Source organism: Anolis sagrei, chromosome 12, assembly GCF_037176765.1.
Source record: "Anolis sagrei isolate rAnoSag1 chromosome 12, rAnoSag1.mat, whole genome shotgun sequence".
Taxonomy (NCBI): Eukaryota; Metazoa; Chordata; class Lepidosauria; order Squamata; family Dactyloidae; genus Anolis; species Anolis sagrei.
Genome location: NC_090032.1, coordinates 1,464,994 through 1,477,053, shown reverse-complemented (window position 1 = coordinate 1,477,053; position 12,060 = coordinate 1,464,994). Strand labels below are relative to the sequence as shown.

The window sequence follows — 12,060 nt, the reverse complement described above, 5'->3', positions numbered from 1 at the left end:
ATGAAGAACAATTTAAACAAATATAAATTTATTAGTATTTCAATGGGAAGTACGGGCCTGCTTTTGGCTGATGAGATAGGATTGTTGATGTTATTGTTGTGTGCTTTCAAGTTGTTATAGACTTAGGTTGACCCTGAGCAAGGGCCGGGCCAATCACCTTGGAGGGCCGCATCTGGCCCCCAGGCCTTAGTTTGAAGACCCCTGCTCTAGACTATATACAAGGAGTGTTGAAATCCTAGAGTTGGAAGGGGCTCCAAAGAAGGCCATCCAGTCCAACCCCTTTCTACCATAACAGACAGACAGACAGACAGAGAGAGCGAGAGATGCACAGACAGATAGATAGAATCCTAGAGTTGGAAGGAACCCAAAGAACATCATCCAGTCCACCCGCTTCTGCCATAAAAAATAGATAGATATAGGTAAGATAGATAGAATCCTAGAGCTGGAAGGTGCCCAAAGAAGGTCATCCAGTCCACCCCCCTTCAACCATAATAGATAGAGAGATAGATAGAATCCTAGTTGGAAGGGTCCCCAAAGAAGGTCACCTTTCTGCCTAGATAGATAGACAGACAGACAGAATGGAAGGGTCCCCAAAGGTCATCCAGTCCACCCCTTCAACCATAATAGATAGACAGATAGAATCCTAGTTGGAAAGGGCCCCAAAGAAGGTCATCCAGCCCACCCCACTTCTGCCATAATAGATAGATAGATAGATAGAGAGAGAGAGAGAGAGAGAGAAAGAAAGAAAGAAAGAAAGAAGGAAGGAAAAGAATCCTAGAGTTGGAAGGGCCCCCAAAGAAGGTCACCCAGTCAACCCCCCTTCAACTATGATAGAGAGATAGATAGAATCCTTGAGTTGGAAGGGGCCCCAAAGTAGGTCATCCAGCCCACCCCCTTCTGCCATAATAGATAGATAAATAGAGACAGAAAGAAAGAAAGAATTCTAGAGTTGGAAGGGGCCCCAAAGAAGATCATCCAGTCCACACACCCCTTCTGCCATAATAGATAAATAGACAGATAGAAAGGAAGGAAGGAAGGAAGGAAGGAAGGAAGGATTCTAGAGTTGGAAGGGGCCCCAAAGAAGATCATCTAGTCCACACACCCCTTCTGCCATAATAGATAAATAGACAGATAGAGACAGAAAGGAAGGAAGGAAGGAAGGAAGGAAGGAAGGAAGGAAGGAAGGAAGGAAGAATTCTAGAATTGGAAGGGGCCCCAAAGAAGGCCATCCAGTCCACCCCCCCTTTCTGTCATGATAGATAGATAGACAGACAGATAGAATCCTAGTTGGAAGGGGCCCAAAGAAGGTCATCCAATCCACCCCCCTTCTGTCATAATAGAGAGAGAAACACACAAACAAACAATCCTAGAGTTGGAAGGGCCCCCAAAGAAGGTCATCCAGTCCACCCCCTTCAACCACAATAGACAGACAGACAGACATACAGATAGATAGAATCCTAGAGTTGGAAGGGGCCCCAAAGGTCATCCAGTCCAACCCCTTTCTGCCATAATAGATAGAGAGATAGAGACAGAAAGAAAGACACAATCCTAGTGTTGGAAGGGGCCCCAAAGAAGGCCATCCAGTCCACCCCCGTCTACCATAATAAATAGACAGAATCCTAGAGATGAAAGGGGCCCCAAAGGAGGCCATCCAGTCCACCCCTGTTCAACCATAATAGATAGACAGATAGATAGAATCCTAGTTGGAAGGGCCCCCAAAGAAGACCATCCAGTCCACCCCCCTTCTGCCATAATAAATAGATAGATAGAATCCTAGAGTTGGAAGGGGCCCCAAAGAAGGCATCTAGACTCATAACCATGCCAAGTTTCATTGCTCTCAGTCCACAGGAAGTGGGTCGGGGGGAATCTTTAGCGAACGCCCCTCTTGTAGAGTTTACAGGGAAGCCTCCTAAAAGGGATCGGGCATCATTTGTGTTGCTCAAAAGCCCTCTCCCCAAATCAAAGCCATTGGTCCGTGTCAGGAAAGAGTTAAAGTAATCTTTGGGGACGGTCTGCCCTGCGGTCTGCGATGACGTTAGCCTTTGGCCGGGGCTGAATGGAAACGGTAGCCGCTTCCCTGAAGGACTCCCAGCTGTGCCGCCAAATGTTCCTGCCGAGCGCACTTAGGCATGTTTGTGGTCAAAGAATGCCCTTGTTGTGCTTGGAAGGAGAGGGCTGGAAAAGTGCCTTCTTTGAGATGACATACCCCCTCCAAACCAGGAAGAAGCCCACCCAGCTTTGCAAGCAAGCACTCCGGGAGAAAAGCAAACATCTCCAAAAGTCCAGCGTTTATTTTTCATCCCTTTTCCAGAACCCCCCCCCCATCCCCTCCTCTCTTGCCAAAATAAATGGGTCAACCGCAAAAGTCGGACGCAGACGGGCGCCTCTCCTGCCACTCTGGATCCAAAAGCCAGGCCGCGGGTGCAAAGGCAGTTTTCCCCCCCGTAATAGTAATAATAAAATAATTGGACCAAAAAAGTGAGGAATCGTGGGCCTGATTTTCCATGGAAGAGGTTCTCAGAGAGAGGCAAAATGAGGTGCAAGATTTAATTTAGGGGAAGGAGTGCTGTGCATTTTCTGGGCTGTCTCGTCACGTTCCAGAAGCATTCTCTCCTGACGTTTCGCCCACATCTATGAGCTTGTGAGGTCTGTTGGAAATGAGGCAAGTGGGGTTGATATTTATACCTGTGGAATGATGTCCGGGGTGGGAGAAAGGACTGTTGTCTGCTGGAGGTAAGTGTGAATGTTGCAATTGTCCACCATGATTAGAACTGAAAGGTCTTGCAGCTTCAAAGCCTGGCTGCTTCCTGCCTGGAGGAATCCACTCTAACAAGTGTGAATGTTGCAACTGGTCACCTTGATTAGAACTGAAAGGCCTTGCAGCTTCAAAGCCTGGCTGCTTCCTGCCTGGAGGAAACCACTCTAACAAGTGTGAAGGTTGATTGGTTCTGAAAGGCCTTGCAGCTTCAAAGCCTGGCTGCTTCCTGCCTGGGAAAAACCACTCTAACAAGTGTGAAGGTTGCAATTGGCCACCTTGATTGGTAACAAAAGGCCTTGCAGCCTCAAAGCCTGGCTGCTTCTTGCCTGTGGAAATCCACTCTAACAAGTGTGAATGTTGATTGGTACAGGAAGGCCTTGCAGCTTCAAAGCCTGTCTGTTTCCTGCCTGGGGGAATCCACTCTAATAGTGTGAATGTTGCAACTGGCCACCATGATTAGAACTGAAAGACCTCACAGCTTCAAAGCCTGGCTGCTTCCTGCCTGTGGGAATCCACTCTAACAAGTGTGTAGGTTGCAACTGGCCACTTTGATTAGGGACTAAAAGGCCTTGCAACTTCAAAGCCTGGCTGCTTCCTGCCTGTACAATCCGCTCTAACAAGTGTGTATGTTGCCAATCAAGTGTGTACCTTGATTGGCACTGAAAGGCCTTGCAGCTTCAAAGCCTGGCTGCTTCCTGCCTGTAGGAATACACTCTAACAATTCCAACAGACAATAGCTCTTTCTCCCACCCTAGACATTATTCCACCTCCTCACAAAGGATTGCCCCGCAGGCAGGAAGCAGCCAGGCTTTGAAGCTGCAAGGCCATTTAATGCTAATCATAGTGGCCAATTGCAACATTCACACTTGCCTACGACACACAAGAGTTCTTTCTCCCACCCTGGACATCATTCCACCTCCTAACAAAGGATTGCCCTGCAGGCAGCAACCAGCCAGGCTTTGAAGCTGCAAGGCCATTAAATGCTAATCAAGGTGGCCAATGGCAACATTCACAACCTGCCTCCAACAGACAAGATTTCTTTCTCCAACCCTGGACGTCATTCCACCTCCTAACAAAGGATTCCCCCACAGGCAGGAAGCAGCCAAGCTTTGAAGCTGCAAGGCCATTCTCCTGGTTTCCAACAGACCTCCCAACTTCTGGGGAGGCCTGCCAGAGATGTGGGTGAAAGGTCAGGAGAGAATGCTTCTGGAATATGGCCAGGCAGCCTGGAAAACTCACAGCAACCCAGTAAGGAGCCTTGTGTTGACTTTATTTTTAACGTAAGGAACCTTGTAAACATTTCCTTAGCGCGGAAAACTCACAGCAACCCGGTGATCCTGGCCATGGAAGCCTTCGACAACACATTAACCGATCGAAAGTTTCCCACCCCTTGGTGTAATGTTGACAATGGCAATTATGCCTGACTGTAGTAAATAAAAACACCGTTAAGGCACTGGGACATGACCTCCTACCAGAGCCACCTGAGTCCGGGAACGGCCTGGGCAAAGGAATGAACGCGAAGGGAAACGGGTGTGAGATATGGGTCAGGAGTGGACGCTGCAGTGGAGGTCCCATTGTCCCTGAGTGGCCCCTCACTCCTCCTCCTCCTCTTCTTCCTCCTCCTCCTCGAGGGCGATGGCCCGCCGGCCCGCCGTGCCCGGGCTCTGCTTCTGGATGGAGACGATCCCCGTGAGCAGCGCATAGCCCACCATGGCCAGCAGGCCCACCAGCACCGACAGCACCTGGTTCCGCCGCTTGTGGGGCTCCTCCTCGCTCTCGCTCCCGTCGCCGGAAGCCGACTTGGTCACCGGGGGAGGGGGGTCCCCTGCGGAAGAGACACACAGAGTGGACACCATGGGACTACAACTCCCAGAAGGCTTGGCCACCATCTCCCCGGGCCTCAAAGCTTCCCTCCCATAATGATATAATAATAATAATAATAATAATAATAATAATAATAATAATAATAACAACAACAACAGCCAGCAGTGTCTGCTGTAGACTCATCTTGTGGTGTTTCTAATAATAATAATAATAATAATTCAGCATAATAATAATCCAATTCAACAGCCAGCACAGTCAAATAATAATAATACTAATAATAATTCAACGTAATAATAATAATAATAATAATAATAATAATCCAATTAACAGCCAGCAGAGTGTCTGCTGTAGACTCATCTTGTGGTGTTTCAAATAATAATAATAATAATAATAATAATCCAATTCAACAGCCAGCACAGTCAAATAATAATAATAATACTACTACTACTAATAATAATAATAATTCAACGTAATAATAATAATAGTAATAATCCAATTCAACAGCCAGCAGAGTCTCTGCTGTGGACTCATCTTGTAGTGTTTCAAATAATAATAATAATAATAATTCAACATAATAATAAGAATCCAATTCAACAGCCAGCAGAGTCAAATAATAATAATAATACTAATAATAATTCAACGTAATAATAATAATAATAATAATCCAATTAACAGCCAGCAGAGTGTCTGCTGTGGACTCATCTTGTGGTGTTTCTAATAATAATAATAATAATAATTCAACATAATAATAATAATAATAATAATAATTCAACGTAATAACAATAATAATAATGTAATTCAACAGCCAGCAGAGTGTCTGCTGTGGACTCATCTTGTTTTGTTTCAAATAATAATAATAATAATAATAATCCAATTCAACAGCCAGCACAGTCAAATAATAATAATAATAATAATCCAGTTCAACAGCCAGTAGTCAAATAATAATAATAATAACAAAATAATTCAACATAATAATAATAATAATAATAATAATAATAATAATCCAATTCAACAGCCATCACAGTGTCTGCTGTGGACTCGTTTTGTTTCAAATAACAACAACAACAGCCAGCAGAGTGTCTGCTGTGGACTCATCTTGTTTTGTTTCAAATAATAATAATAATCCAATTCAACAGCCAGCACAGTATAATAATAATAATAATAATAATAATAATAATAACAATAATAATAACAATAATAATTCAACATAATAATAATAATAATAATAATCCAATTCAACAGCCAGCACAGTCAAAGAAAATAATAATAATAATAATTCAACATAATAATAATAATAATAATAATAATAATCCAATTCAACAGCCAGCACAGTCAAATAATAATAATAATAATAATAATAATAATAATTCAACATAATAATAATAATATTAATAATAATCTAATTAAACAGCCAGCACAGTGTCTGCTGTGGACTCATCTTGTGGTGTTTCAAATAATAATAATAATAATAATAATCATCATCATCATCATCCAATTCAACAGCCAGCGCAGTCAAATAATAATAGCAATAATAATAATAATAATCCAATTCAACGGCCAGCAGAGTGTCTGCTGTGGACTCATCTTGTTTTGTTTCTAATAATAATAATAATAATAATCTTTATTTATAACCCGCCACCATCTCCCCAATGGGGCCTCGGGGCGGCTAACATGAGGCCAAGCCACAAAATAATACAGCACAATTAGACACAAAACAGAAAAAAATGCATCACAACAAAATACGTAAAATAACAAAATAAAATAAGCAGTGCAAAATGACATAAAAATCAAACACAAAATGGTTGGACTAAGAACCAAACATTGCCATTGTACGAGAGGGTGGGAATGATCCTTGACCCACACACTGTCCCCTGCAGATAACACTATGCAACACAATTCTGCTGTGAAGGAAGGCACCAACTAAGCCTTCCTGACAGATGGCCACCCAGCCTCACAGACATTAGCAGGATCATGGAGAAATGAGAATATAGAGTTGGAAGAGATCCTCAAGTGCCATCCAAAGGACACCCAGCCCAAGCCCCTTCTACCAGGAAGAAAAGCACAATCAAAGCCCTCCCAACAGATGGCCACCCAGCCTCATAGACATTAGCAAGATCATAGAGAAGAAATGAAAATATAGAGTTGGAAGAGATCCTCAGCGGTCACCCAAAGGACACCCAGTATAACCCCCTTCAACCAGGCAGGAAAAGCACAATCAAAGCCTTCCCGACAGATGTCCACCCAGCCTCGTAGACATTAGCAGGATCATGGAGTAATGAGGCTATAGAGTTGGAAGAGATCCCCAGGGGTCATCCAAAGGACACCCAATCCAACTCCCCTTTTACCAGGCAGGAAAAGCACAATCAAAGCCCTCCTGACAGATGGCCATCCAGCCTCTGCTTCAAAGCCTCTAAATGAGGAGCTTCCACCAGACTCTGAGGCAGAGAGTTCCCCTGTTGAACAGCTCTTAAGCTGCATTGCTCACCTTCATCCCAGGGGAAGTACAGGCTCAAGATGGAGGTGCAATAGTTGCAGAGGTTGGGCAGAGACTTGAGGTGTTGCTGGAATTTGGCGTTGGGGAGCTTGGCCTTCAGAAGCGGGGCCAGGTGGCTGAACACGACGGCGTCCAAGGAAGCGGGCCTGGGTGCGGGAGAGGGAAACGGAGGGATTTTCTCAGGCACATATGGATGCAGCTCAACCTGAAGTACGTCTTCCACAAATGTCACACGCAAAACGGTACTTACGAGTCTCCGAAGAAGAACTTCTGCTGACCGAGCCGTTGTGAGAGGAGCGTCAGACATTCCCGGGCTTCACGGTAGAGCTGCAGGGAAGAAAGAAAACACTCCGCACTCTGGCAATGGCCACTGTCCCAAACACTTCCCCAACACCAGTCATAATATAATATAATATAATATAATATAATATAATATAATATAATATATTGTATATACATACAATATTGATAATATTATAATGCAATACAATATAATACTACTACTAATAATATATTATAATTATTTTATATTATATTGCATATACATATAATATTTATTATAATGTCATAAAATATAGTATTACCAATTATATGATATTATAATTAAATATATTATATTACATTCTATATACATATAATATTGATAATATTATAATGTCATAAAATATAATACTACTAATATTATAATTAAATATTTTTATTGTATATATATATATAATATTGATAATATTATAATGTAATACAATATGATACAAATAATAATATGACATTATAATTAAATATTTTATATTATATTGTATATACATATAATATTTATAATATTATAATGTCATAAAATATAATACTAATATTATAATTAAATATTTTTATTATATTGTATATACATATAATATTGAGAATATTATAATATAATACAATATAATACTACTAATAATGTGGTATTATAAATAATTTATATTGTACATACATATAATATTGATAATATTTTAATGTAATACAATATAATACTATTAATAATATGGTATTATAATTAAATATTTTATGTTATATTGTTTTTACTGTTTGTGAACCGCCGTGAGTCGCCTTCGGGCTTGAGATACAGCGGTATATAAGCAAAGTAAATAAAATAAATAAATAATAATTATATTGTGTATATATATATTGACAATATTATAATGCAAAACAATATAATACTAATAATATGATATTATAATTAAATATTTTATATGTATATTGCAGATACATATAATATTTATAATACTATAATGTAATACAATATAATACTACTAATAATATGATATTATAATTAAATATTTTATATTATATTGTATATACATATAATGTTTATATTATAATGTAGTACAATATAATACTAATAACATTTTAATTAAATATTTAATATTATATTGTATATACATATAATATTGATAATATTATAATGCAATAAAACATAATACTAATAATAATATGATATTATAATTAAATATTTTATATTATATTGTATATACATATAATATTGATAATATTATACATAAAGAGGGACCCCTTGGGTCCCTCTTTGCGCCTTGCCCTACTCACCTCCTTTTCCAGCTCCTCTTCGTTCTCGAGGCAGTTTTCCCCGCACAACGTCTGCAGGCGCTCCAGCTGCTGCTTCTGCATCCGCCCCGGGAGGAAGAAGTTCAGCGGGAAGGGCATGGCCTCCGCGTACCACTTCCGGGTCAGCTCCACGTAGTTCTTGGCATCCACCCAGAAGGTGTGGATCTGCAGGAGAGAAAGAGAACGGGAGAGATGGAGAGCCAAGGAGAGCGCTGCAAGCTCTTCTCCCATTCCGCAGCAACGCTGTTGTGGATTGCAAAGCCAAGGAAATCTTTCAACCTGGAGCTAACAGACGATTATGACAAATGTCTCTCTTCCAGAAACATACCATTTTTGTGCCACACACTACCACATATACCTGAGTATAATCAGACCCGAATACAAGAATATTGGGGGCTTTGAAGCAGAGGCTGGATGGCCATCTCTTGGGGGTGCTTTGCACTTTCTTTGCTTGGTAGAAGGCGGTTAGACCTGGTGTCCTTTGAGGAGTCCCTCCCAACTGTAGGATTGTGTGAAAGTCTACAGCTCCCAACTCTGTTTTGGACTCACCAGCACCGGAAGAAGCTTCTCCTGCAGCAGTGACACGAAGGCCAGCGTGTCGGCCCCTTGCCGGGCGGAGAGGTCATAGTCTGCGTTGAATCTCTAGAGCAGGAAGAAGAGGAAAAGAGGAGGAAGGGGAAAGAGGAAGGGGAGGGGAAAAGGAACGGGAACAGGAAGAAGAAGTGGATAAGTAGGGGAAGAGGAAATGTAGAAAAAGGATAAAGGGGAAGAGGAGGAAGGCAAGGAGGGGAAGACAAGGAAAAAGAGGAGGAGGAAAGGAAGAAGAACAAGAGGGAGAAAAAGAGGAGGAGGAAGGGAAAGGAGAGGAGGAAAAAAAGAGAAACATGATGAGGAAGGGGAAGAGGAAATGGAGGAAAAGGATAAAGAAGGGGAAGAGGAGGAAGAGGGGAAAGGAAAGGAAGAAAGGAAGGAGGAAAGGGAGAAAAGAGAAAGAAGAAGAAAAGAGGAGTAGGATGAGGAGGAAGAGAAGAAAAGAAGAGAAGAGGAGGAGAAAGGGGAAGAAGAGGACAAAAAATAACAAAAACAATATGAAGTGGAAGAGGAGATGGAGGAAAAGGATAAAGAAGGGGAAAAGAAGGCAAGGAGGGGAAGACAAGGAAGAATGGAAGGAGGAAAGGGAGAAAAGAAGCAAAAGAGGAAGGAGAAAAAAGAGGAGTAGGAAGTGGAGGAAGAGGAGAAAAAAGTAAGAGGAAGAGAAGAAAGGGGAAGAAGAGGAGGAAAAAATAACGAAAAGATGATGAGGAGAGGGAAGAGGAGATGGAGGCAAAGGATAAAGAAGAAGAGAGAGGAGGGGAAGAGCAAGGGAGGAAAAAGTGGAAGAAGAGGAGGGAAGGAGATAAGGAGAGGAGGAGGAAGGAGAGAGGAGGAGAAAGGAGGAAGAGGAGAAAGAAGAGCCTCTTTTTCCTCCTCTTTCCTGTTCCTCATTCTCCTCCACCTCCCCTTCCTCCTCCTATTCTTCTTCTTCCTTGTCTTCCTTCTCTTCTTCCTCCTCCTTTTCCCCTCTCTTCCTCCTTTGCCTCTCTTCTCCTTTTCCTCCTCCTCCCCCCTTCGTCTTCCTCTTTCCCTCTTTCTTCCCTTCCTCTTCCCCCTCCTCTTCTTCTATCCCCAGGCCCCTTGCCTCCCCCTCAGCACCTGGGAGGTGGGCGTGTCCCTTACCTGCTTCCTGAGGTAGGTGATGATCTGCTGGGGGTCGGAGAGGACGCCTTCATCCGGGGTCTTCAGGGCTGGGAGGGTCCCTGAGGAAAAGCAGGAGGAATTTTATTTATCATGTCATCAGCAACCATACCATTGTATAACATTTCTAACAGAACAAAACAAACAGCACAGATTTTGCAAACTTGGTAGTGGATTAAATGTCCTTTGAGCAGTATCTGGCCCCTTGGAGTGCTTCTGGTGTTGCCGCAAGAAGGTCCTCCATCGTGCATCATGTGGCAGGGCTCAGGTTGCATTGCAGCAGGTGGTCAGTGGTTTGCTCTTCTCCACACTCGCATGTTGAGGATTCCACTTTGGAGCCCCATTTCTCGAGGTTGGCTCTGCATCTCATGGTGCCAGAGCGCAGTCTGTTCAGCGCCTTCCAAGTCGCCCAGTCTTCTGTGTGCCCAGGGGGGAGTCTCTCATCTGGTATCATCCACGGATTGAGGTGCTGGGTTTGAGCCTGCCACCTTTGGACTCTCGCTTGCTGAGGCGTTCCAGCGCGTGTCTCTGTAGATCTTAGAAAACTATGTCTTGATTTGAGTCGTTGACGTGCTGGCTGAGACCCAAACAAGGGATGAGCTGGAGATGTCTCTGCCTTGGTCCTTTCAGTATTGGCTGCTCCTTACCGGCGGATGTCAGGACAGTGTAATTTCTCCAGGAGGACCCACAGATTGAGGTGCTGGGTTTGAGCCTGCCACCTTTGGACTCTCACTTGCTGAGGCGTTTCAGCGAGTGTCTCTGTCGATCTTAGAAAACTATGTCTTGATTTGAGTCGTTGATGTGCTGGCTGAGACCCAAAGAGGGGGTGAGCTGGAGATGTCTCTGCCTTGGTCCTTTCACTACTGGCTGCCACTTTCCGGTGGATGTCAGGTGGTGCAATACCGGCTAGACAGTGTAATTTCAGTGTAGGGTGCATCTCGTGGTGCCAGAGCGCAGTCTGTTCAGCGCCTTCCAAGTCGCCCAGTCCTCTGTGTGCCCGGGGGGGGGGGGGGGGGAGTCTCTCATTGTGTATCAGCCATGGCTTGAGGTGCTGGGTTTGAGCCTGCCACCTTTGGACTCTTACTTGCTGAGGTGTTCCAGCGAGTGTCTCTTTCAGTCTTAGAAAACTATGTCTTGATTTAAGTCGTTGACGTGCTGGCTGAGACCCAAAGAGGGGGTGAGCTGGAGATGTCTCTGCCTTGGTCCTTTCACTATTGGCTGCCACTTCCCGGCGGATGTCAGGTGGTGTAATACCAACTAAGCAGTGGAATTTCTCCAGGAGGAAGCAGGAGGAAGAGGAGGAGAAGGGAGAGGGTCTCCTGGCGCCCCTTCCCCTCCTCCCCCCCAAGCCCAGCCCACCCCGCTTGGGCCTGCTCACCTGAGGGGCTCCTCCAGGGGCTGCTGACCTTGTGCACCTTGAGGGGCGCCCCCGTGAAGCGGGCGTAGGCCTAGGGAAAGACACAGAGAGAGAGAGAGAGCGTCAAGGCCCCTTCCAGAAGCCCCCTCCCCACCCCCTGCCCCCCTCCGGGACCCACCAGGACGGCCAAGCAAGGAGGGTCCACCGAAGGCAGCCCCCAGCCGCCCGGCCAGCAGAAGAACTCCACAGGAGCCGCCATCTTGCTTCAAGCCGGAAGCGGAAACGCGCGGGGAAGGC

At 43.9% G+C, this 12,060-nt stretch overlaps 1 protein-coding gene across 1 annotated transcript; it reads right to left on the bottom strand.

Moving 5' to 3' along the window:
- Positions 1 to 4,007: 4,007 nt before the first annotated feature.
- Positions 4,008 to 12,060, bottom strand: MTX1 (metaxin 1). Its single transcript, XM_060757975.2, has 8 exons — positions 11,942 to 12,060; positions 11,785 to 11,854; positions 10,389 to 10,468; positions 9,222 to 9,314; positions 8,655 to 8,837; positions 7,327 to 7,403; positions 7,068 to 7,222; positions 4,008 to 4,583 (listed from the first exon to the last, which is right to left on the bottom strand). The coding sequence occupies exons 1-8, from the start codon at positions 12,020 to 12,022 to the stop codon at positions 4,351 to 4,353; spliced, it is 972 nt and encodes a 323-aa protein (XP_060613958.2). The 5' UTR covers positions 12,023 to 12,060; the 3' UTR covers positions 4,008 to 4,350.